The sequence below is a fragment of the Mobula birostris genome, chromosome 5 (assembly GCF_030028105.1).
Source record: "Mobula birostris isolate sMobBir1 chromosome 5, sMobBir1.hap1, whole genome shotgun sequence".
Lineage (NCBI taxonomy): Eukaryota > Metazoa > Chordata > Chondrichthyes > Myliobatiformes > Myliobatidae > Mobula > Mobula birostris.
The window spans coordinates 110,704,471-110,731,307 of record NC_092374.1 but is presented as its reverse complement, the minus strand read 5'-3'; the positions used below and the strand labels follow the sequence as shown (position 1 = coordinate 110,731,307).

Genomic DNA, 26,837 nt, shown 5'->3' with positions numbered 1-26,837 from the left:
ATTGTTCATGGTGTAGATTTAAAGGTCAGCATAACATTGTGGGTCAAAGGGCTGAGCTGTACTGTTCTATATTTTATATTCTACTTATATTCATTACAGATAACCCAAACTGTTCACTGCCTTCTCACATTTTGTCTTTTGTTTCATTTGCAGTAACTTGCTTTGGGATATTCTGTGCTGGCAATGTAATTGTAAACCTTATTCTACTTGTGTGACTGGATGAATGTAACCACTATGCTCAGATATCAGTGAAAGCATTGTATTTTGATTGAGCTTTTGGCAGAGTAAAAACTGCTTAATGGAAATTCTATCAAACAAAATTTAATTGCAAACCATGTGAAGAGGGAAGTATGTTTTACAGAGCATCTTAAAGAGGGAAAGGCAAGAAGTGTTCACAGAATTAGGGAAGGAATTTAAGAGCTTAGGATCAAAAGCTGATTAAAATTGTAGAGTGGCAAATGTCCAAAGGTGAAGAATATGTTCAGATGTTGGAGCCTTGACTAAGATGTTCTCCATTCTCCAGCCACAGAGCTCCTGGAGGATGGTGAGTAGCTAATGTTATTCTGTTATTTGAGACAGAAAATAAGGATAGTACTGGAAGTTATAGGGAACAAACTCCTGAAAGGTTGGGAAGCTATTGTGGAGTATTCTTATGGTCAGGATGTGTGATCATTTAGAAAACTATGGCCTAATTAGGGCCAAACAATGAAACTTTGCTTGGGGCAAGTCGTAACTTATTAACTTGATTGAGCTATTTGAGGAGGTGACGAAGATGAGTGATGAAGGTAAATTGATGTGGATGCTGCCTTGGTGGATTTTAGTATGAAGTTTGCCAAGGTTCCTCGTGGTAGGCCCGAATAGAAGATTAAGATGCAGTGACTTGTCCATTTGGATTCAGAAATGGCTTTACCGAGGGTAGTGGTCAGTCAGGTTTATTCAGGCTGGATTTCCATGACTGGTGGTGTTCCATATGGTTCTGTACTGTGAGCTCTGCTTTTTGTAATGTATAAACACAGAGTGGTGGGTTAGTAAATTTGAATATTGACAATATGAAGACTGGTGATGTTGTAAATAGCATAGAAGAGTGCCAAAGGATACAGCACAATACAAATCAGTTCCAGACATGGCCAACAAAGTTAAATCAGCCAAATATGAAGTGTTGTCCTTTGGGAGATCACATGTAAACGAACAATACACTGGAAATAGCAAGACCCTTATCAGTGCTGATGTGCAGAGGGATCATGAGGTCCAGTCCATAGCTACCAGAAAGTCGCTACACAGGCTGATAGTGTGGCAAGCAAGGCCAACAGCATGCCTGCCCCACTGAGCTCAAGAGCCAGGAAATTCTGCTGCAGCTTTTAAAAACTCTAGTTAGGCTGCATCTGGAGGATTCCATTGAATTCTGGTTGCTCCCTTACGGGAAGGAAGTGGAGGCTTTGAAGAGGGTGCAGAAGAGGGTAACCAGGATGCTGCCTGGATTAGAGGGCATGTGCTGTAATGAGAGTTTGGACAAACCTGAGTTGTTTTCTCTAATGTGGCAGAGGCTGAGGCGAGATTTGGTAGAGGTGTGTAAGATGTGTAAGATTATGGGAGGCATAGATAGACAGACAGTATCTTTCCCCCAGAATGGAAATATCTAATAGCATGCATTTAGGGTGAGAAATGTTAAGTTCAAAAGAGATGTGAGGGGCAGGGTTTTACATAGAGTGGTGGGTGCCTGCAATGTGCTGCTTAATATGGTGGTGGAGACAAATATGGTAGAGGTGCTTAAGAGGCTCTTAGATTGGCACATGAATGTGCAGGGAATGGAAGAAAGATAGAGATAACACTGGGGCCAAAGTGTTCATTCGAATAAGGTTGATCCCTGTGGGAGATCATAAGAAGTAGAGTCAAGACTGTGAAGGGATTTGCAAATGACACTGAGAATGGTTAATTGCTCAGGTACTATTATAACTCATAAGCTCAGAATCAGAGGTTAATGAATTAGATGTGACCACAAGCTCAGGTACATGGATGGTGGAAGATGAGAAGCAGTTTAGTAAAGCACAGATGTAATTAAGTTCAGACGTAACATGGACAAAGGACACTGGAGATAGAATACTACAGCACTGCTCAGGCCCGTTGACCCACGATATTGTATCGACCTTTTAATGTACTCCAAGATCAATCTAACTCTTCCCTCCCACATGTTGAAAGCTTGAACTGGAGGTAAATTAGAGATGGATTATATTACAGATATGTAAGTTTATGAGGTACATATGTGGGCAAATATTTTAGTTGGAAGAGAGGTGAAAGTGTTTGTGTGCTTTATGTCTTGTCGTGGCAGCAATAATGCTCTTTGAGATATCTAACCTTGTTAAGCTTCTTAGTTGTGCATCAACAAAAAGTGAAACATATGTCTTGTTGTGTTCTCAATCTGACAGATAACTGTGACAGTCAACTGGTGTCAGATTTGCTTCGCTGGGCCTTCAACTCCTCTTCAGAGTTCTCAAGCAGCCACAGCCCCGGCTACGCAAAGCTGAACAGAAGAGATGGTAAGAGACAGGTGCCGATGGCATTTCTGATACTTCCTCTGATATCTATCATCCTCAGTGTGTAGGAGCAAATTGAAAGGCCATGTGGACTTGGTGTTCAAAATAACCGGTGATTCGCTAAAACTGGTGCACCCCAGGAGATCAGTCAAAACGGAACATGAATTTGGTACAGCTTTTGTTTTCTCAGCTGAAGAGATTACACAGAAACTGATTAACATGGCACGGTAGCATAGCAGTTAACATAATCACTTTACAGCATGAGTGATCACTAACAGAGGGTCAATTCCTGTCACTGTCTGTATGGAGTTTGTACTTTCTCCTCGTGACCCCATGGGTTTCCTCCGGGTGCTCTGGTTTTCTCTCACAGTCCACAGACACACAGTCAGCGTCAGTGAGTTTTGGGCATACTGTATTGGCACAGGAAGTATGGCGACACTAATGGGCTGCCTCCAGCAAAATCTTCAAACTGTGATGGCCGTTGACATAAATGATGCATTTCACTCTGTATTTCAATGTACCTGTGACAAATAAAGCAAGTCTAATCTTTAAAAGTCTTTGACATTAAAACTAGGTTTTGGTAATTACAGGAAAACTTAACTTAAGTAACAGACTAGGCACTGATAATTGAATAAAATGATTGTCCACATTTAACTTGGTTAACAGTAAACTGGATTGGCTGGCAGGGTAGCACAGCGTTTAGTGCAACGCTATTAGATTTTAGGGTGTCAGAGGTAGAAGTTAAATCACAACGTCATTTGTAAGGAATCTGTCTGTCCTTCCTATGGAAGGCGTGGGTTTTCTCCGGGTGCTCTGGTTTTCTCCCACAGTCCAATGACATACTGGCTCGTAAGTTAATTGGTCATTGTAAATCGTCCTGTGATTAGGCAAGGGTTAAATCAGGGTTTGCTGGGTGGTGCAGCTCCAAAGGCCACAAAGGACTATTCTGTGCTAGAATGTATCTCAATAAATAAATAAAAACAATTTTCTGTTACAAACATGAGTTCACGCTATAATGTAACTAATCAACTTCCTGAAACTTGGCTGTCATCATTGCTGCATTCTATGTCTCCTAAATTTTGCCTGAAGTTCCCTATTACCACGTTAGCACAGTCTACGTTGTGATTTACTCGTTATTACCTCTCTCTATTCTTTCGCCTACTACAAATGCCTCACCCTTCTTAAGTTCAACCCGACTTAGATGTGAATATTGGAATTGTACATTGCTGTTTGGCCAACTAAGCATTAACGTTCTAGCCACAGAGTGATTTCTTTGGACCATTTCATCCCTATAGCCAAACATTTTTGAAACTGTTTGACCCTGAGGGAGCTAACGCTATCAGATGATTTACTCAGACACAGATAATACAAATAATGATCAATAGGATATTATTCCAGAGCTCATGAGACCAAGGAGTTCAGCTCAAAATTTGATACAAAATAATGGTTTGTTAGCATTTGTAATAGACACAAGAGAAGATTAGTCAATTCTACAAAACTTCAGTAGATTTTCCAAGTATGCCGAAGGCATTTTTGAATCACTGACTCACTGACTAAAACTGCTTTAAGTTTTTTTTACCCCTTAAAACCATGCTTTTACTTTCAACTCCATATTTTAAGTTCCTCTCTTCTTTGTTTCTACTTGATAGGAGAGACAACAAGGGTTTGAAAAGTCATGTAAGGCATTCCTTTAAGGTGAACTCAGTTACAAAATGAAATTCTTTTAAGAATTGGGTCCTTTTCTATTCAATGGTTCTTTGTAATTGTCACAGTGACCTTGAAAACCTAGATTTTTCCAATGGTTTCTGTCTGTGTTCATCCGTGCTTCATGAGGTAAAACAGCACTGTTAGTCCTTTTTGATGCAGAAGTTAATTAGCAGAATGACCATCCACATTGTAGTCTTTACTTTAATTTATTGTCGTCAAACAAGTGATACTACAGCGTACAATTATCACAGTGATATTTGATTCTGCGCTTTGCACTCCCTGGAGTCTGACAGCATGGAAACAGGTTCTACAGCCCAACCGGTCCATACCAACCCAGATGCTTCATCAATTTGCCAGGATTTGGCCCATAACCTTCTAAATCTTTCCAATCTATATACTTGTCCAACTGTCTTTTAAAAAGTTGTTATTGCACCTGCTTCAACCGCTACCTTTAGCAGCTCATTCAAGATGGATGAGGTTGTACTGGAATTATTGAAGTTTTTATTGTTGGATGATATTTATTGCCAAAGTCAATGGAAAACAAAATTCCACTTGACATTTGCTGAACTGAGATTGATTGTAATTTGTTGGATAATGTTGACAAGGCACAGAGGTCAATGGAGTATAGTTTTGACTTACCATTAAACAGAGTGCAGGTTCAACTGGTTGATTGCCCTACGTTTGCTCTTTTATCACTAACGTTCAGCTCTGTGGAACTGTATGACTACAATATCTCCAGCCGTCTATGTAGTCAGAAAGAAGAAAGGTTTGGAAACAAAATGACATCATGGTTGGCACAGACACCGTGGACCAAAAGCCTGTTCCTCTGAAGTAATTTTCTATGTTCCCCATTTTTCAAATCCTTTCTCACATAGAACCCTCAGTGCAACACCATAAAACTTAGGAGCAGGATTGAGCCATTGGCCAATTGAGCCTGCTCCGCCATTCTAACGTGGCTGAATTATTCAACCAAATTCCCCCCATAACCTTCGATGCCCTTACTAATTGAGAACCTATTAACCTCTACTTTAAATATACCCAATGACATGGACCCCACAGCCATTTGTGGCAATGTATTCCACCGATTCACTACCCCCGAGTAAAGAAATTCCTCCTCACCTTCTTTTCTAAAGGGATGTCCTGGGAACCCCTGCTTTAAATTAACTAAATCAAAATAATACTTTTTCTATACAATCCATTCTAACCTCCTGCAGTTTGAATATAGCCCATTGGTACAGCTCTGTCTAACTACAAGCCCATAGTCTTACAGGAAAGATTCTAGCATGGATAAAGCGGTGGCTGATTGGTAGGAGGCAAAGAGTGGGAATAAAGGGATGCTTTTGTGCTTAGCTACCGGTGACTAGTGGTGTTCCACAGGGGTCTACGTTGGGACTGATTTTCTTTGTGTTATATGCCAATGACTTGGATGACAGAATTGATGGCTTCGTTGCAAAGTTTGCAGATGATACAAAGATAGGTGCAGGGTAGGAGTTTTGAGGAAGTAGACTACAATAGGACTTAGGCAGATTAGGAGAATGGGCAAAGAAGTGGCAGGTGGAATACAGTGTCAGGAAGTGTATGGTCATTCACTTTGGTCGAAGAAATAAATGTATAGCAACACACATAAAAATTGCTGGTGAACGCGACATCTATAGGAAGAGGTACAGTCAACGTTTCGGGCCGAGACCCTTTGTCAGGACTAACTGAAAGAAGAGATAGTAAGGGAGGGGGAGGGGGAGATCCAAAATATATAGACTGTTTTCTAAACAGGAAGAAAAAAAATCTGAGGTGCAGACTTGGAGGTCTCATGCAGGATTCCCTAAAGGTTAATTTACAGGCTGAGGAAGAAAAATGCAATGTTAGCATTCATTTCAAGGGGACTAGAATATAAAAGCAAGGAAGTAATGCTGAGACTTTATAAAGCACTGGTGAAGCCTCAGTTGGAGTATTGAGAGCAGTTTTGGACCCTTATCTTAAACTGAAACTAGAGAGTGTTCAAAGGAGGTTCACAAAAATTATTTCAGGGTTGAAAGGCTTGTCATATGAAAGGCATTTGATGGCTCTGGGCTTGTATTCACTAGAATTCAGAAGAACGATGGGTGATCTAATTGAAATCTATCGAATGTTAAAAGGCCTTGATAGAGTGGGTGTGGAGAGGATGTTTCCCATGGTGGGAGAGTCCATGACCAGAGGACACAGCATAGAGGGTGTCCTTTTAGAATGTAGATGAGGAGGAATTTCTTTAGCTACAGAGCAGAGAATCTGTGGAATTTGTTGCCACAGGCAGCTGTGGAGGTCAAGTCTTTATGTATATTTAAGGCAGAGATTGATAGATTCTTGATTGGTCAGGGCAAGGCAATAGATTGGGGCTGAGAGAAAAATTGGATCAGACATAATGGAATGTCAGAGCAGACTCGATGGGACAAATGGCCTACTTCTGCTCTTATATCTTATGGTCTTTTCATCTTATTTTGAGGCTGTACCCTTTGGTCTTAGACTCACCCACTATAAGAAACATCCTCTCCACATTCACTTTATCTATACCTTTGAATAATCAATGGGCTTCAATGAGATCCCCCCTCATTCCTCTAAACTCCAGGGAGTACAGGCCTAGTGCTATCAGAGACTCCTCATATGTTAACACTTGCATTTCTGAAATCACTCTTATGAACCTTCTCCAACGGCAGCACACCCGTTTTCAGATAAGAGGCTAAAAACTGCTCACAGTACTCCAAGCGTGGTATGATTAATGCCATATAAAGCCTCAGCACTACATCCTTGCTCCTATATTCTAGTACTCTCAAAATGAATACTAACATTGCATTTGCCTTCCTTACTACCAACTCAACCTGCAAGTAAACCTTTAGGAATCCTTCACTAGGACTCGCAGGTCCCTTTGCATTTCGATTTTGGAATTCACTTCTAATTTAGAAAATAATCTGCGCCTTTGTTCTTTCTTCCAAAGTACATGATCATACACTTCACTACTTTGTACTCTACTGTAGCTGCCATTTTTTTGTCCATTCTTCTGATCTGTCCAAGTCCTTCTGCAAACTTGCTTCAAACTCAACCCTACCCGACCGTCCACCCATCTCTGTACCATCCACAGACTTTGCCACAATGCACATCAATTCCGTTACTGAAATTATTGATATATAAAAATAGCGGATCCAGAACTTTGTGTGTTGCTCAAGATTTCCAGCATCTGCAGAATCTTTTGCATCTACACTAGTTGGAATGAACTTTGTTCACCATTCTGGGTAATTTCTTATGGTTTTGGACATTAACTGTGATGCATGATTCCCAGACTTAACCAGTAAAGAGATGGTGCCAGCAAAAATGTGACGAAGGGCAACATCCTCCAGATGGTTCATGAAACTACTTCTTTCACTTCTTTTACAACTTCTTTTACTTTCAAATGTTGCTCTGCTGCTGCTAGAACTTGTGATTTACATTTTGATTGAGCGATCTGGTACCTTGCTGTCTTCGAGGATGTCCGGTGATGTTTCAAGTGATACAGATACAAGGCCAAGAAGCCCAGAGCCAGGGCGTGAGCCCATGATTGACTCTATTTCTTGTCAAGGAAGAGTTGAAGAAAATTGAGGTCATCAAGGCAAGAGCAGAATTCAAGCAGGTTTTCAGTGCTGTCTCGCTCACTGCCGCTAGAGAAAGGTGTCTGCGTATGATAATCTCTCTCTCCCTCTCACTCACTGTTCCCAGAGGATGATCTCTGTGATTGAATGGTCCCTCTCTCTCTCTCTCCTTCTCACTAGATACTGCTGGGTCTTAGGCAAGGTTTAATTGGCGTGGTTTGTGGATTGAAATCTGCAGTTCATGTTCTGATGTGCTCCTTTTCTTGTTGCTATTTTGGGCAATTCTGATCGGGGTGGCCTGCAGATAACAAATGGCAAAGTTGTAGATTGAACAGAAAAGCTGAACTGAATATGCCTTGATTTTCTGTTTTATATTCTGTTTTTTGCTCATATTTTTGTTGTTTGCATGATCTGTTTATTTTGCTCATGAGGAGGGTGGGATTTGATGTTGTTCTTTGAATAGGTTCCAAGTTTTCAAGTTTTTCTTTGTTTCATGGCTGTCTATGAGAAGATGTATCTCAGGGTTGTATACTGCCTGCATACTTTGGTAATAAATGTAATTTGAAATTTGATGCATCATCCTATCTGTGTGGAGTTTTCCTGCCCTTCCTGTGGCACGCGGGATTTCCTCAGGCTGCTCTGCTTCCCTCCACACCCCATAGTTGTGCAGGTTCGAGTATTCATTAGCTGCTGTAAATCAAACCTGTATGGGTGGGTAGCAGAAGACCCAGGAAGTGGCTGGTGATATGACAGGAGTTAGTGCAAATGGTCAGTGCTCAAAGGCCCGTTTCTGTAAGTAAATAAAAATCTGGAAATTTTGCTTCCATAATGGTATTTCTCATACAGCTTGACAAAAATTATAATGACGTATTTTCAGTCATTACTTCAGATGAGCCCCTGTGTACACTGTATTGAAAGATGATATTACTAAATTGTATATTCATTGACGATTTTTGGCAGTTCTCTTGAGAGTATTGAATGTAAAAATGGCTCTTTGTCTGCTACTTTTGAAAACAAGATCCTTTGTTAAATCCCATAGTGTAATTCATTTATGGATGAGAAAATTATTTAAGATCTCAGGAGTTTTTGTTTGACAGGCTAATCATTCATTCTGAGATGGATTCATTTATTTATCACATGTACTTCAAAATATTCAGTGAAAAGTGTTGCATGTGTTAGCAACCAATGTAATGTAAAGGTGTATTGGGGCAGCCTGCACACAATATTTCCATTAGAGTTTGGAGATACTTAACTGATAACATGAGTGAAAGTAATTTCTGAATGCGTTACTGTTTCGCTTAGGACACTCCGTGGCTCCTCTTCCGGTGTTTGTGCAAACATCGTCAAATATTAGAACAATTCTAGAAGAAGTAGCGGATACAGCCCAGTCCATTATGGGTAAAGCCCTCTTCACCATTGAGCACATCTACTGAGAGTGCTGTTGCAGGAAAGCAGCATTCGTCGTCAAGAAACCCCCACCCCCACCCCCACCATCCAGGCCATGGATTCTTCTCACCGCTGCCATCAGGACAAAGGTCCAAGAGCCTCAGGACCCACACCATCTGGCTCAGGAACAATTATATTACCCCTCAACCATCAGGCTCTTGAACCAGAGAGGATAACTTCACTTGCCTCAACACTGAAATGTTCTCACAACTTAAGATTCACTTTCAAGGACTCTTCATCTCATGTTTTTGATATTGATTGCTTATTCATTTATTATTATTGTGATTATTTTTTTCTCATCTTGTATTCTCACAATTTATTGTCTTTTGCACAGTGGTTGTTCCTCCATCCTGTTGTGTGAAGTCAAGAAGTGTACGGTCATGCACTTTGGTAGAAGAAATGAAAGGGTTGACTATTTTATAAATAGAGAGAAAGTACAAAAAACTGAGGTGCAAAGGGACTTGAGAGTCTTTGTGTAGAATACTCTAAAGGTTAATTTGCAGGTTGAGGAAGGCAAATGCTATGTTAGCACTCATTTCAAGAGGACTAGAATATAAAGGCAAGGATGCAATGTTAAGACTTTATAAAACACTGGTGAGGCCTCATTGGAGTATTGTGAGCAGCTTTGGGCCCTTTACCTTAGAAAGGATATGCTGATACTGGAGACGGTTCAAAGGAGATTCATGAAAATCAGGGTGGTGCTGGATTCCAGGAGGGGGATTGTCTAAAATACTTCTGAGATGGTTTTTCAGAGCAGCATGTGGTTGTGTCATACGGCGGTGGCTAGGAACGGACCCAAGTGCAAGACACAGACACTGAAGAACTAGGGACAGGACTAGGATACAGGATAAGAGCAAGGACATGGACAGGAAAACCAGGAACCTGGAACAGGACTGGACAAAAGAGATAGGAGTCCGGGCTTGGACTCCGAGCCAGAGACTGGACAAGGACCCAGTACCTGGGTCTTGCCTCTGGCTCGGACCCCAGAACTAGGCAAGGACAAGGCTTGGCCAGCAGGCAGGACAAGACTGTAGTCTTCAGGCTTGAGGCTAGAGGCGAGGCTTGGCAAGAGGCAGGAGGCTGGAGTCTTCAGGCTTGAGGCTAGAGGCGAAGCTTGGCAGGAGGCAGGAGGCTGGAGTCTTCAGGCTTGAGGCTAGAGGCGAAGCTTGGCAGGAGGCTGGAGTCTTCAGGCTTGATGCTAGAGGCTAGAGTCTTGAGGCGAGGCTTGGCAGGAGGCAGGATACTGAAGTCTTCAGGCTTGAGGCTAGAGATGAGGCATAGCAGGAGACTGGAGTCTTCAGGCTTGAGGCTAGAGGCTAGAGACGAGGCTTGGCAGGAGGCAGGAGACTGGAGTCTTCAGGCTTGAGGCCAGGCAGGCTCCTGCTGGGAAGGGTGCGGTTCTCCTGGGCAGGACATGGTACTCCTGGGCAGGGCGCGGTACTCCTGGGCAGGGCGCGGATCACCACCCGATGGAGGCATGGGACAGGAAGGGACAGGACCAACCGCAGGTAACGGCAAGATGGCCTGGCTTACCTGATGGAGGCAAGGGACAGGAAGGGACAGAGCCAACCGCAGGTAACAGCAAGACGGCCTGACTTACCTGAAGGAGGCAAGGGACAGGAAGGGACAGAACCAACCGCAGGAAACGGCAAGACGGCCTGGCTTACCCGATGGAGGCAAGGGTTAGGAAGGGACAGAACCAACCATAGGTAATGGCAATACGGCCTGACTTACCCGACGGAGGCAAGGGACAGGAAGGGACAGAACCAACCGCAGGGTAATGGCAAGATGGCCTGACTTACCCGGCGGAGGCAAGGGACAGGAAGGGAGCTGGGTACGGGGTGGCTCCAGGACAAGACAGCAAGACAAGGCAAGGCTTCAGGCAATGTAAGGCAAGACAGAACTTCAGGCGAGGCGAGAGTTACCAGCAAGACAAGGCAGGGCTTCAGGTGAGGAAACAGAAGGCAGGGGAAGGGATACAAGGAGTAAGGACAAGAACAATCCAGCAGCCATGCCCTGGTCTCTGAAGGTATTTATGCAGCCAGCCCCAATGAGCATCAGCTGCCTTAATTAGTGCTTAACAGGAACAGAAACAGGGTAGATAGGAAAACCTGGAGCAGGGGTCGAGGGACTGGACCATGAACCGGAATACGGACTTCATGGACCGGACCATGACAGGTTGAGCCCACTAGGGGATCAGTTATTTTGAATTGGCTCTTGTGCAGTGAACCAGAATTGATAAGAGAGCTTGAGGTAAAAGAACCCTTGGGGAAAGTGATCATGATATGATAGAATTCACCCTACAATTTGAGAAGGAGAAGCCAAAGTCAGATGTATCAGTATTACAGTGGAGTAAAGGGAATTAGAGAGGCATGAGAGAGGATTTGGTTAGAATTGGTTGGAAAAGAACACTGGCAGGGATCACAGCAGACCAGCAATGGCTGAAATTTTTGAAAGCAATTCAGAAGGCACAGGATATATACGTATAATGTAAAAGCAAGGATGTAACGTTGAAGCTTAATAAAGCACTTGTGAGGCCTCACTTGGAGTATTGCGAGCAGTTCTGGGCCCCATGTCTTAGAAAGGATGTGCTGATACTGGAGAGGGCTCAAAGGAGGTTCAGAAAAATGATTCCAGAATTGAATGTCTTATCATATGAAGAGCATTTGATGGATCTGGGCCTGTATTCACGGAAATTCAGAAGAATGTGGGGTGATGTAATTGAACCCTATCAAATGGTGAAAGGCCTTGATAGAGTGGATGTGGAGGTAATGTTTCTTATGGTGGAGGAGTCAAAGGCCAGAGGACACAGCCACTGAATAGAGGGGTGTCCTTTTAGAGTGGAGGTGGGGAGGAATTTCTTTAGCCGGAGTGTGGTGACTCTGTGGAATTCCTTGCTACAGGCAGCTGTGGAGGCCAAGTCTTTAGGCTTATTTAAGGCAGAGGTTGATAGATTCTTGATTGGTCAGGGCATGATGAGACTCAGGGAGAAGGCAGGAAAGAAAGAAAAATTGGATCAGCCTTGATGAAATTGCGAAGCAGACGCAATGGGCCAAATGACCAAATTCTGCTCCTATGTCTTATTGTCTAATACTGAGCACCAGGTAGTGTAGCAGTTAGCATGATATTATGAAAGCTCAGGGCGTCAGAATTCAGAGTACATCCCGGTGTCCTCTGTAAGGAGTTTACGTACGTCCTCCCTGTGGAATGCATGGATTTAAATGTGACCTCTGACACTGTTACTGTGGACTCAGGATTAACCATGACCTCTGACACTGTTCCTGTAGTCTCAGGTTTAACCGTGACCTCTGACGTTGTCCCTGTGACTCAGATTAACCGTGACCTCTGACACTGTTACTGTGGAATCAGGTTCAGTCGTGACCTCTGACACTGTCTCTGTGGACTCAGGTTTAACCGTGACCTCTGACACTGTCCCTGTGGCTCAGGTATAACTGTGACCTCTGACGTTGTCTCTGTGGACTCAGGATTAAATCTGACATCTGACACTGTTACTGTGGACTCAGGATTAACTGTGACCTCTGATGTTGTCCCTGTGACTCAGGTTTAACCGTGACCTCTGACATTGTCCCTGTGACTCAGGTTTTATCGTGACCCCTGACACTGTCTCTGTGGACTCAGGTTTAACCGTAACCTCTGACGCTGTCCCTGTGACTCAGGTTTAACCGTGACCTCTGATGCTGTCCCTGTGACTCAGGGTAACCATGACCTCTGACACTGTTACTGTGGACTCAGGTTTAATCGTGAATCTGACACTTTCCCTGTGAACTCAGGTTTAATTGTAACCTCTGACACTGTCCTGTGGTCTCAGGTTCAACTGTGACCTCTGACACTGTCCCTGTGGTCTCAGGTTTAACCGTGACGTCTGACACTGTCCCTGTGACTCAGGTACAACTGTGACCTCTGACGTTGTCTCTGTGGACTCAGGATTACATCTGATCTCTGACACTGTCCCTGTGACTCAGGTTTAACTATGACCTCTGACGTTGTCCCTGTGGTATCAGGTATAACCATGACCTCTGACACTGTCCCTGTGACTCAGGATTAACCATGACCTCTGACACTGTCCCTGTGACTCAGGTTTAACCGTGATGTCTGACACTGTCCCTGAGACTCAGGTTTAACCGTGACCTCTGACACTGGCTCCGTGGACTCAGTTTAATCACGACCTCTAATGCTGCCCCCGTGGTCTCAGGTTTAACCGTGACCTCTGACGTTGTTCCTGTGACTCTGGTCAACCTTGACCTCTGACACTGTTACTGGGGACTCAGGTTTAATCGTGACCTCTGACACTGCCCCTGTGGACTCAGGTTTAATTGTAACTTCTGACACTGTCCCTGTGACTCAGGTTTAATTCTGACCTCTGACACTGTCTCGGTGGTCTCAGGTTTAATTGTGACCTCTGACACTGTCCCTGTGGTCTCAGGTTTAACTGTGACCTCTGACACTGTCCCTGTGGACTCGGGTTTAACTGTGACTTCTGACACTGTTACTGTGGACCACACATCAAAGTTGCTGGTGAACGCAGCAGGCCAGGCAGCATCTCTAGGAAGAGGTACAGTGGACGTTTCAGGCTGAGACCCTTCGTTGACTGTACCTCTTCCTAGAGATGCTGCCTGGCCTGCTGCGTTCACCAGCAACTTTGAGGTGCGTTGCTTGAATTTCCAGCATCTGCAGAATTCCTCGTGTTGGCACTGTTACTGTGGACTCAGGATTAACCGTGACCTCTGACGCTGTCCCTGTGACTCAGGTTTAATTGTGACCTCTGACACTGTCCCTGTGACTCAGGTTTAATTGTGACCTCTGACACTGTCCCTGTGACTCAGGTTTAACTATGACCTCTGACTTTGTCCCTGTGGTATGAGGTATAACCATGACCTCTGACACTGTTACTGTGGAATCAGGTTTAACCATGACCTCTGAGGCTGTCCCTGTGACTCAGGTTAACCGTGACCTCTGTTAAACGGTTAATCCTATAGATTCAGGATCAGTTTCTGTAGATTGGAGGGTGGCTAACGTTGTCCCATTTTTCAAGAAAGGACAGAGAGAGAAAACAGGGAATTAAAGACCGGTTAGCCTGACGTCAGTGGTGGGAAAGATGCTGGAGTCAATTATAGAAGATGAAATTACGGCACATTTGGATGGCAGTAACAGCATAGGTCCAAGTCAGCATGGATTTACAAAGGGGAAATCATGCTTGAATAATCTTCTGGAAGTTTTTGAGGATGTAACTATGAAAATGGACAAGGGAGAGCCAGTGGATGTATTGTACTCGAACTTTCAGAAAGTCTTTGATAAAGTCCCACATAGGAGATTAGTGGGCTAAAATAGGGCACATGGTATTGGGAGCAGAGTACTGACATGGATTAAAAATTGGCTGGCTGACAGAAAACAAAGAGTAGCAATTAACGGGTTCCTTTCGGAATGGCAGGCGGTGACCAGTGGGGTACGGCAGGGTTCAGTGCTGGGACCGCACCTGTTTACAATTTACTTTAATGATTTAGATGAAGGGATTAAAAGTAACATTAGCAAATTTGCAAATGACACAAAGCTGGGTGGCAGTGTGAAATGTGAGGGGGATGTTATGAGAATGCAGGGTGACTTGGACAGGCTGGGTGAGTGGGCAGATGCATGGCAGATGCAGTTTAATTTGGATAAATGTAAGGTTATCCACTTTGGTGGTAAGAACAGGAAGGTAGATTACTATCTGAATGGTGTCAAGTTAGGAAAAGGGGAAGTACAACAAGATCTAGGTGTTCTTCTTCATCAGTCACTGAAAGTAAGCATGCAGATACAGCAGGCAGTGAAGAAAGCTAATGGCATGCTGGCCTTCATAACATGGGGAATTGAGTATAGGAGCAAAGAGGTCCTTCTGCAGCTGTACAGGGCCCTGGTGAGACCACACCTGGAGTACTGTGTGCAGTTTTGGTCTCTAAATTTGAGGAAGGATATTCTTGCTATCGAGGGAGTGCAGCGTAGGTTCACAAGGTTAATTCCCGGGATGGCGGGACTGTCATATGTTGAAAGATTAGAGCGACTGGGCTTGTATACACTGGAATTTAGAAGGATGAGAGGGGATCTGATTGAAACATATATGAGTATTAAGGGATTGGACACACTGGAGGCAGGAAGCATGTTCTCACTGATGGATGAGTCCAGAACCAGAGGCCACAGTTTAAGAATAAGGGGTAGGCCATTTAGAACAGAGTTGAGGAAAAACTTTTTCACCCAGAGTGGTTGATATATGGAATGCTCTGCCCCAGAAGGCAGTGGAGGCCAAGTCTCTGGATGTTTTCAAGAAAGAGATGGATAGAGCTCTTAAAGATAGCGGAATCAAAGCTTATGGGGATAAGGCAGGAACTGGATACTGTTAGTGGATGATCAGCCATGATCACAGTGAATGGTGGTGCTGGCTCGAAGGGCCGAATTGCCGACTCCTGCACCTATTGTCTATTGCCTATTGACCTCTGATACTGTCCCTGTGACTCAGGTTTAACCGTGACCTCTGACACTGTCCCTGTGACTCAGTTTAACTGTGACCTCTAACATTGTTACTGTGGACACAGGTTTAATTGTGACCTCTGACACTGTCCCTGTGGACTCAGGTTTAACTGTAACGTCTGACACTGCCCCTGTGGTCTCAGATTTAATTGTGGCCTCTGACACTGTTACTGTTCTCAGGTTTAATCGTGACCTCTGACAGTGTCCCTGTGGACTCAGGTTTAATTGTAACCTCTGACACTGTCCCTGTGGTCTCAGGTTTAACCGTGACCTCTGACACTGTCCCTGTGACTCAGGTTTAATCATAACCTCTGACGCTCTCCCTGTGACTCAGTTTTAACTGTTACCTCTGACGCTGTCACTGTGACTTAGGTTTTATCGTGACCTCTGACACTGTCACTGTGACTCAGGTTTAACCGTGACCTCTGACGTTGTCTCTGTAACTCAGGTTTTATCATGACCTCCAACACTATCCCTGTAATTCCAGTTTAATCGTGACCTCTGACGTTGTCCTGTGACTCAGGTTTAATCGAGACCTCTGATGCTGTCCCTGTGGACTCATGTTTAATCATAACCTCTGACGATGTCCCTGTGGGCTGAAGTTTAATCGTGACCTCTGACACTGTCCTTGTGGACTCAGGTTTAACCGTGACCTCTGAAGCCTCTCTGTGGACTTTATACATTCTCTTCATGACTGCATTGATTTTCTCTAAGTGCTCCAGTTTCCTTCACATCCCAAAGATGTGCAAATTGGTAAACTCAGTGTCTACCTAATTGCATCATGCCTACTGGAGCAGCAGCTCACCAAAGTCCTCTGTGTTGGGCCAGTCTTTCAAGTTGTCCCCAGGTGTAACCTATCTTCTTGGTTTCTTTCCTCTTCTAAAAATGAGGTCTTTGGAGCTTCTGTTGGCATTTCAGCAGCTCGAGGATTGTTAGCCTCATGCTTAACCTCCCTCCTTTAACTGACAGGCTTGGGACTGTTCATGGCAGAGCTTGTAGGCTAATTGGCTGCTGTAAATTATGACTAGTGTGTAGTTTGTAGATAATGTGGATAGATTGGATAGAAAAATGTTCAAAGAGAAGGAATTCTGCAGGTACTTTGAAATCTTGAACGACGCAAAAGATTTCACTCATCTCCAACATTCCTTTTCTTCTCGGACACCCCACTCTGGTTCTCTACCTGCTCTGGATCTTTTCATCTCTAATTGCTGATGAGACATCTACTAACTCGATGTTGGCACTCCTCTCTCCTCCTCGAAACTTACCCCCTCGGAGCATACTACTCTCCACTCTCTCCACACCAATCCCAACCTGACAATGAACCACCAAACTCCGCAGACGAGGTGTTGCTGTTCTAGTCTGGTGGACTGACCTTTACCTTGTCAAGGCCAGGCAGCAACTCTCAGACAATTCCTCTTACTTGCTCTTTGAGAAGGAGCCCCCTCTGGACCATCGGAAAGTTGACTCCGACACCATCACTAATCTCATCAACTCTGGAGAACTCCCCTCCAGTGCCACCAAACCCATAGTTCCCTTACCCATTACTGCTTGTTTCTACCTCCTACCCAAGTTCCACAAGCCTGACTCTCCGGGCAGGCCCACTGTGTCTACCTGCTCCTGCCCTACTGAACTCATGTCTGCATACCTCGACTCCATTCTATCCCCCTTGGTTCAGTCCCTTCCCACCTACATCCATGCCCTTCTCATGCTCTAGTTCAATTACTTTCAATTCCTTTGCCCTGACTGCCTCATGTTCAGCATGGTTCAGTCCCTATATACTGCTATCCCCTACCAAAAAGGCCTGAATCCTCTCTGCTTCTTTCGCAACGAAGACCCAACCGGTTCCCCTCCATCACCATCCTCCTCAACAATTTCTCCTTCAGCTCCTCTCACTTTCTCTAAACTCAGAGGGTAGCTATGGACACCTCCATGGGCTGCAGCTGGGCCTATGCCTATCTTTTTGTTGGTCACATAGAACAGTCCATGTTCTAAGCATTCCTTGACAGCACTCCCCAACACTTCCTATGCTGTATTGATACTGCTTCATGCACCCATGCTGAGCTCGTCAATTTTATCAACTTTGCCTCCAGCTTCCACCTTTCCACCTTGCCCTTAAATTCACTTGGTCCATTTCTCACACCTCCCTCCCCTTTCTAGTTCTCTCTGTCTCCATCTCTGGAGACAAACTGTCTACTGACATCGTTCATAAAACTACCGATCCCAGGGCTATCTTGACTATGCCTCTTCACACCCCGTCTCCTATAAAAATGCCGTTCCCTTTTCTCAGTTCCTTTGACTCTACCGCATCTGTTCCCAGGATGAGACTTTCCTTTCCAGGACATCAGAGATGGCTTCCTTCTTCAAATAACAGGGTTTCCCTTCCTCCAGCATTGATTCTGCCTCCAGCCATATCTCCCACATTTACTGGACATCCACGCTCACCCCATCTTCCTGCTGCTTTGACAGGACTAGACTTCCTCTTGTCCTCACCTACCGTCCCATGAGCTCTGCATCCACACAACATTCTCCAAAACTTCCACCATCTTCAATGGGATCTTACCACCAAGTCATCTTAACCTCCATCCCCCCCCAACTGTCCACTTTCCACAAGGATCACTCCCTCTATGATCCCCTTGTCTACTCGCCCCTCACTCATGGCACTTATCCTTGCCATTCAACTCCTCCCTCACCTCCATTTAGGGCACAGAACAGTCCTTCCAAGTGAGGCAACACTTCACCTGCAAATCTGTTGAGTTTGCCTATTATCTGGTGTCCTCCTCGTACTGGGGAAACCTGATGTAGATTGGGGGACCGCTCTGTTGAGCATTTCCAGTCCATCTGTGAAGGCAACTGGTCCGGATGGAATACCTGGTCATGTACTCAGAGTCCGTGTAGGGCAGTTGTCTGGGGTCTTCATGGACATTTTTAATCTGTCCCTGGCCCAGGCAATTGTCCCCACAAGCTTCAAGATCGCCACCATCGTGCCAGTGCAGAAGCATTCCACTGACACGGGCCTGAATGACTTCCGCCCAGTTGCACTCACCCCCATCATTGCAAAGTGCTTTGAGAGACTGGTTCTATCACATCTGAAGTCCTGTCTGCCCACTATCCTGGACCCCCCCCATCAATTTGCCTATCGCACCAATAGGTCAACAGAGGATGCCATCTCCATGGCACTTCACTCTGCCCTGACCCACCTGGACAGCCCCAACTCTTACGTCAGAATGCTGTTCATTGACTTTAGTTTGGCATTCAATACTGTGATCCCCTCCAAGCTGATCGCCAAACTTCGCCAGCTTGGTATCAACTCATCCCTCTGCAATTGGACCTTGGACTTTCTGACTAACAGACCCCAATCAGTTAAGTCAGACAACCTCTCCTCCTCCACTCTCATCCTGAACACTGGCGTGCCTCAAGGCTGTGTGCTGAGCCCTCTTCTGTACTCCCTTTTCACATATGACTGTGTTCCTGTACATGGTTCTAACTCCATAATCAAGTTCGCAGACAACACCACGGTGGTTGACCTGATCAGAGGGGATGACGAGATGGCCTACAGGAATGAGGTCCAGCACCTGGCCACGTGGTGTGCCGACAACAACCTGGCCTTAACACCCAGAAGACCAAGGAGATCATTGTGGACTTCAGGCATGCTAGGAGCCACACTCACGTCCCCATCTACATCAACAGAGCTGTAGTGGAGCGTGTATCAAGCTTCAAATTGCTTGGTGTCCACATTTTCGAGGTCTCACCTGGTCCCTGAATGCCTCCATCCTGGTCAAAAAGGTGCAACAGCGCATTTATTTCCTGCGGAACATCAAGAAAGCTCACCTCTGTCCCAGGATACTGACGGACTTTTACCGCTGTACAATTGAGAACATTCTCACCAACTGCATCTCAGTGTGGTATGGCAGTTGTCCCGTATCGGACTGCAAAGCACTCCAGCGTGTGGTGAAAACTGCCCAGCGGATTATTGGCACCCAATTGCCCACTATTGAGAACATCTACCATAAACGCTGCCCTGGCAGGGCGAAAAGCATTATCGAGGATGCATCTTACCCTAAACATGGACTTTCTACTCTCCTCCCATCCGGTAGGTGCTACGGGAGCCTCCACTCCCACACCAGCAGGCACAGGAAGAGCTTCTTCCCTGAGGCTGTGACGCTGCTGAACCTCACATCACAGCACTAAGCAGTATTGCACCCATATTGTACTGTCTCAGTACTTTTATATTTGTGTGCTGTAGCACTTACTTTTTATTCGCAGTTATTTTGTAAATAACACTACTCTTTGCATTTCTGTTTAGATGCTAACTGCATTTCATTGGCTTTGTATCTGTACTCGGCACAATGACAATAAAGTTGAATCTAATCTAATCTAATCTAATCTAATCTGAAAGGGGGTGGCATGTGGTTAGCACATCGCTTTACAGTAGAGGAGACCCAGTTCAATTCCTATCACTGCCAATAAGGAGTTTATGCATTCTCCCTGTGACTGCATGGATTTACTCTGGGTGATCCAGCTTCCTCAAGCAGTCCAAGGACATACCAGTTGGTAGGTCATTTGGACCTTGTAAATTGTCCTGTGATTAGGCTAGGATTCAAACGAGGGATTGCTGGGTGGTGCAGCTCAAAGGGTTGGAAGAGCCAATTCCGCGCTGTATCTCAATAATTTTTTTTTAAAGTGGAATTTCTCTGTGGTCAAACATTTTAATTTCTATCCCCATTCCTGTTCTGACATGTTGGTCTATAGTCTCTTTTGCCTTGATGAGGCCACTCTCAGGGTAGAAGAACAACACCTAATATTCTGTTTAGGTAGGCTCCAACCTGATGCTATGAACATTCAGGCAATTTTTTTCCCTTTCTCTTCCCTCTTCATTTATTCCCTACTTTTCTGCTCACCTGCCTATCACCTCCCCCTGGTGCCCCTCCTTCAATCCTTCCTCCCATGGTCCACTCATCTCTCCTATCGGATTCCTTCTTCTCCAGACCTTTACCTTTAGTATCCACCTGGATCCACCTATCAAGTTCTAACTGGTCCTTCTTCCCCTCGCCCCACATTTTTATTCTGTCTTCTTCCCCCTTCTTTTCCAGTTCTGAGGAAGGGTTTCAGCCCTTAACATTAACTGTTTATTCATTTCCATATAACCATATAACAATTACAATACGGAAACAGGCCATCTTGGCCCTTCTAGTCCATGCTAAACTCTTACCCTATCCTATTCCCACCGACCTGCACCCAGCCCATAACCCTCCATTCCTTTCCTGTCCATATATCTATCCAATTTAACTTTAAACGACAACATAGAACCTGCCTCAACCACTTCTGCTGGAAGCTCATCCCACACAGCTACCACTCTCTGAGTAAAGAAGTTTCCACTCATGTTACCCCTAAACTTTTGTCCTCTAATTGTCAACTCATGCCCTCTTGTTTGAATCTTCCCCACTCTCAATGGAACAAGTCTAACCACGTCAACTCTATCAATCCCCCTCAAAATTTTAAACACCTCTATCAAGTCTCCCCTCAACCTTCTACACTCGAAAGAATAAAGACCTAACTTGTTCAACCTTTCTCTGTAGCTTAGGAGATGAAACCCAGGCAACATTTTAGTAAACCTCCTCTGTACTCTCTCAATTTTATTGACATCTTTCCTATAACTCGGTGACCAGAACTGTACACAATACTCCAGATTTGGCCTTACCAATGCCTTATACAAATTCAACATTACATCCCAACTCCTATACTCAATGCTCTAATTAACAAAGGCCAGCAAACCAAAAGCTTTCTTCACCACGCTATCCACATGAGATTCCATCTTCAGAGAAGTATGCACCATTATTCCTAGATCTCTCTGTTCTAAAGCATTCTTTAATGCCCTACCATTTACCATGTATGTCCTATTTTGATTAGTCCTACCAAAATGTAGCACCTCATATTTTTCAGCATTAAACTCCATCTGCCATCTTTCAGCCCACTCTTCTAACTGGCCTAAATCTCTCTGCAAGCTTTGAAAACCTACTTCATTATCCACAACTCCACCTATCTTAGTATCATCTGCATACTTACTAATCCAATTTACCACCCCATCATCTAGATCATTAATATATATAACAAACAACATTGGACCCAGTACAGATCCTTGAGGCACACCACTAGTCACTGGCCTCCAATCTGACACACAGTTATACACCACTACTCTCTGGCATCTCCCATCTAGCCACTGCTGAATCCATTTTACTGCTTCCATAATGCCTAACAATTGAACCTTCCTAACTATACTTCCATGTGGAACCTTGTCAAAGGCCTTACTGAAGTCCATATAGACAACATCCACCACCTCATCAAAAAAATTCAATAAGATTTGTCAAACATGACCTTCCATGCACAAATCCATGTTGACTATTCCTAATCAGACCCTGTCTATCCAGAAAATTATATATACCATCTCTAAGAACACTTTGCATCAATTTACCCAACACTGACGTCAAACTCACAGGCCGATAATTGCCAGGTTTACTCTTAGAACCCTTTTTAAACAATGGAACAACATGAGCAATATGCCAATCCTCCGGCACCATCCCCGTTTCTAATGACATTTGAAATATTTCTGTCAGAGCCCCTGTTATTTCCACACTAACTTCCATAGATGCTGCCTGACCTGCTGAGTTCCTCCAGCATTTTGTGTGTGTTGCTCTGGCTTTCCAGCATCTGCAGAATCTCTTGTGTTTCTGAAGACCAGATCTGTGTTGCTGTAGATTGCCACTGATCTCTGCAATTGACATGACCACTGGAGGAACTCAGCCAGGTGAACCACCTGCAACTGAGTGACTTGTTAAGCAGTTCTCCACGCATTGGATGGAAGCCACTCTTTTCAGGCAATCTATAACTAATTTCTCATCAGTATTTTGTAATCGTCAGTTACTACAGTAAATTATTGTTGTTCCAGAATAGCAAATAGTTAATACCAATTAGTTAATTCCACAGCTCTCATAAAAGGATTTGAATTAGGATAATAGATTCACCCATATGTTTCAGGATAGCTAGTCTGGTAACCCCTGTATCATTTGTATTGGTTTATTATTGTCACATGTACCAAGACACAGCGAGAAACTTGTTTTGTGCACTATTCATGCAGATTAAATCATTACACAGTGCATTGAGGTAGAACAAAGTAAAACAGTAACAATGCAAGGTAAGGTGTAAAAGTTTCTGAAAAAGTGTGGTGCAGATAACTGCAGAGTAAGATTAAAGCAAGGTACACAGGGTGCAGAGGAGGTTTACAACAATGTTGTCCGGACTGGGGAGCATGCCTTATGAGAATAGGTTGAGTGAACTCGGCCTTTTCTCCTTGGAGCGACGGAGGATGAGAGGTGACCTGATAGATGTGTGTAAGATGATGAGAGGTATTGATCATGTGGATGATCAGAGGCTTTTTCCCAGGGCTGAAATGGTTGCCACAAGAGGACACAGGTTTAAGGTGCTGGGGAGTAGGTACAGAGGAGATGTCAGGGGTAAGTTTTTTACTCAGAGAGTGGTAAGGGTGTGGAATGGGCTGCCAGCAACGATGGTGGAGGCGGTTATGATAGGGTCTTTTAAGAGACGTTTGGATAGGTACATGGAGCTTAGAAAAATAGAGGGTTATAGGTAAACCTAGTAATTTGTAAGGTAGGGACATGTTTGGCACAGCTTTGTGGGCCGAAGGGCCTGTATTGTGCGGTAGGTTTTCAATGTTTCTAAGGTAGATTGTGAGGTCAGGATTCCATCTTACCATACAAGAGTCTAATAACAGTGGGATAAAAGCTGTCTTTGAGCCTGGCAGTATGTACTTTCAGTCTCTTGTATCTTCTACACGATGGGAGAGAGTAGAAGAGAGAATAGCCAATGTGGGTGGGTCATTGATTAAGTTGCTTGCTCTACTAAAGCAGCAAGTACAGTGAGTCCACAGAGGGGAGCTGGTTCCTGTGATGTGCTGAGCTCTGTCCAGAGCTCTCTGCAGTTTCTTGCAATCTCGTGAAGAGATGTTGCTATACCGTGCCTTGATACATTTAGGCAGAATGCTTTCTATGGTGCATCGACAAACATTGGTAAGATTGGTTGGACCAAGACAGTCTGTTGATCGCACCTAGGAACTTGACTCTCTCAATCCTTTCAACCTCAATGTGGTTGATGTGGAAAGGAGCATTAACTCTTTCTTCTGTTTTGAAGTCAATGGGCAGTTCTTCTATTGACATTGAAGGAAAGGCTGTTGTCATGACACCATGTTACTAAGTGCTTTATCTCCTTCCTGTACTCTGACTTATCATTACCTGAGATGAGACCCACTACAGTAGTATTATCAGCAAACTTGTAGATAGGATTACAGCAGAATCTGGCCACGCCATGCAGTCATGGGTGTGCAGGGAGTAGAGTAAAGGGCTGAGATGAAGCCTTGTGGAGAACAAGTGTTGAAAATAATCATGGCAGATGTGTTGCTGCCTGTCCTTACTGATTCTGGTGTGTTGGTCAGGAAGTCAAAAATCCAGTTGTAGAGGAAGGCATTGACCCTGGGCCTGGAGTTTGGTGAAACGTTTGCTTGGAAAAATAGCATTGAACTATAGTTGATAAACAATAGTCTGATGTAGGTGCCTTTACTGTCCAGATGCTCCAGAGATGAGTGTAGTGTCAGGGTAATGGCATCTGCTGTAGACCTGGTTTCGTAGTAGGCAAATTGCAATGGGTCAAGGTTGCCTGGAATACAGGAGTTAATGTGTGCTACAACCAGACCCTCAAATTATTGCAACATTGGACTCTGGAGAATATTTGTGAGACAATAACTACAAGAAATTCTGCAGATGCTGGAAATCCAGAGCAACACACACAAGATGCTGGAGGAACTCAGCAGATCAGGTAGCATCTATGGAAAGGAATAAGCAGATGACATTTTGTGCTGAGGTGCTTCGTCAGGACCCTATGAGGAGGAACGCTAACATTAAGGACGCATACAGCTCCTCTCCCCTCCCCCCACTGGGAAGGTCAGATCACAACCTGGTGCATCTAAGACCCTGCTACGTGCCTCTAGTGAAGAGTACACCTGCAACCTCGAGGACAGTGAGAAAATGGTCGGAGGAGGCTTATGAGGCGCTCCAGGGTTGTTTTGAGGTGACAGACTGGCAGGCACTCTGTGAGCCACATGGAGAGGATATTGATGGGCTCACAGAGTGCATCATTGATCAACTTCTGTGTGGACTGCAATGTTCTGACAAGAACTGTCCTTTGTTATTCAACTAACAAGCCATGGGTAACAAAGGGCATTAAGGACATCCTGAACGCTAAAAAGAGGGTGTTTAGAGATGGAAATAGGGAGGAGCTGAGGGCAATACAGAGGGACCTGAAAGCCAGGATCAGGGAGGCTAAAGACAGGTACAGGAGGAAGCTTGAGTGGAACCTCCAGCAGAACAACATGAGAGAGGTCTGGAGTGGGATGAGGACCATCACTGGGTTCCGGCAAACTAGCAACAGAGGAGCTGAAGGCAGTGTGGACAGAGCCAACGAACTTAACCTGTTCTTTAACAGATCTGACATTGTGGCCCCTGCCCATCCCCACGAGTCACCTGTTGTCGGCCCCCAACCAACACATATTCCACTCTCCCCTCCTACCCCTCCTCACAGTCCCCCATCCTGTGCTCATGACTATACCCCTTCCCCACACAAAACCACCACGGCGGACTTCACAGCTGAAACGTCTCAACCCAAGCAAGGCTGCAGGACTGGATGGTGTCAGTACCAGGGTGCTCAAAGCCTGTGCTCCTCAGCTATGTGGAGTACTTCGCCATGCACTCAATCTCAGCCTAAGGCTCTGGAGGGTTCCTGTACTGTGGAAGACGTCCTGCCTCATCCCCGTGCCGAAGACACCGCGCCCCAGCGGCCTCAATGACTACAGACCGGTGGCATTGACCTCCCAAATCATGAAGACCCTGGAGAGACTTGTTCTGGAGCTGCTCCGCCTATGGTCAGGCCACACTTAGATCCCCTCCGGTTCGCCTACCAGCCCCGACTAGGAGTTGAGGATGCCATTGTCTACCTGCTGAACCGTGTCTACGCCCACCTGGACAAGCCAGCGAGCACTGTGAGGGTCATGTTTTTTGACTTCTCCAATGCGTTCAACACCCTCTGCCCTGCTCTGCTGGGGGAGAAGCTGACAGCGATGCAGGTGGATGCTTCCCTGGTGTCATGGATTCTTGATTACCTGACTGGCAGACCACAGTACGTGTGCTTGCAACACTGTGTGTCCGACAGAGTGATCAGCAGCACTGGGGCTCCACAGGGGACTGTCTTGTCTCCCTTTCTCTTCACCAATTACACCTTGGACTTCAACTACTGCACAGTCTTATCATCTTCAGAAGTTTTCGGATAGTTGGATGCATCAGCAAAGGAGATGAGGCTGAGTACAGCGCTACGGTAGGAAACTTTGTCACATGGTGTGAGCAGAATTATCTGCAGCTTAATGTGAAAAAGACTAAGGAGCTGGTGGTAGACCTGAGGAGAGCTAAGGTACTGGTGACCCCTGTTTCCATCCAGGGGGTCAGTGTGGACATGGTGGAGGATTACAAATACTTGGGGATACGAATTGACAATAAACTGGACTGGTCAAAGAACACTGAGGCAGTCTACAAGAAAGGTCAGAGCCATCTCTATTTCCTGAGGAGACTGAGGTCCTTTAACATCTGCCGGACGATGCTGAGGATGTTCTACAAGTCTATGGTGGCCAGTGCGATCATGTTTGCTGTTGTGTGCTGGGGCAGCAGGCTGAAGGTAGCAGACACCAACAGAATCAACAAACTCATTCGTAAGGCCAGTGATGTTGTAGGGATGGAACTGGACTCTCTGACGATGGTGTCTGAAAAGAGGATGCTGTCCAAGTTGCATGCCACCTTGGACAATGTCTCCCATCCACTACCTAATGTACTGGGTGGGGACAGGTGTACATTCAGCCAGAGACTCATTCCTCCGAGATGCAACACAGAGCGTCATAGGAAGTCATTCCTGCCTGTAGCCATCAAACATT

The 26,837-nt window shown here is 44.9% G+C and overlaps 1 protein-coding gene across 1 annotated transcript in view; it reads left to right on the top strand.

The window, feature by feature from the left end:
• The first annotated feature begins 1,925 nt into the window (after positions 1-1,925).
• LOC140198396 (contactin-associated protein-like 5) overlaps positions 1,926-26,837 on the top strand; it is a 1,159,251-nt gene continuing 1,134,339 nt past the window's right edge. The window contains exons 1-2 of the mRNA XM_072259489.1: positions 1,926-1,941; positions 2,424-2,534. Coding sequence (XP_072115590.1) covers positions 1,926-1,941; positions 2,424-2,534 — 127 coding nt within the window. The remainder of the gene's footprint in view (positions 1,942-2,423; positions 2,535-26,837) is intronic.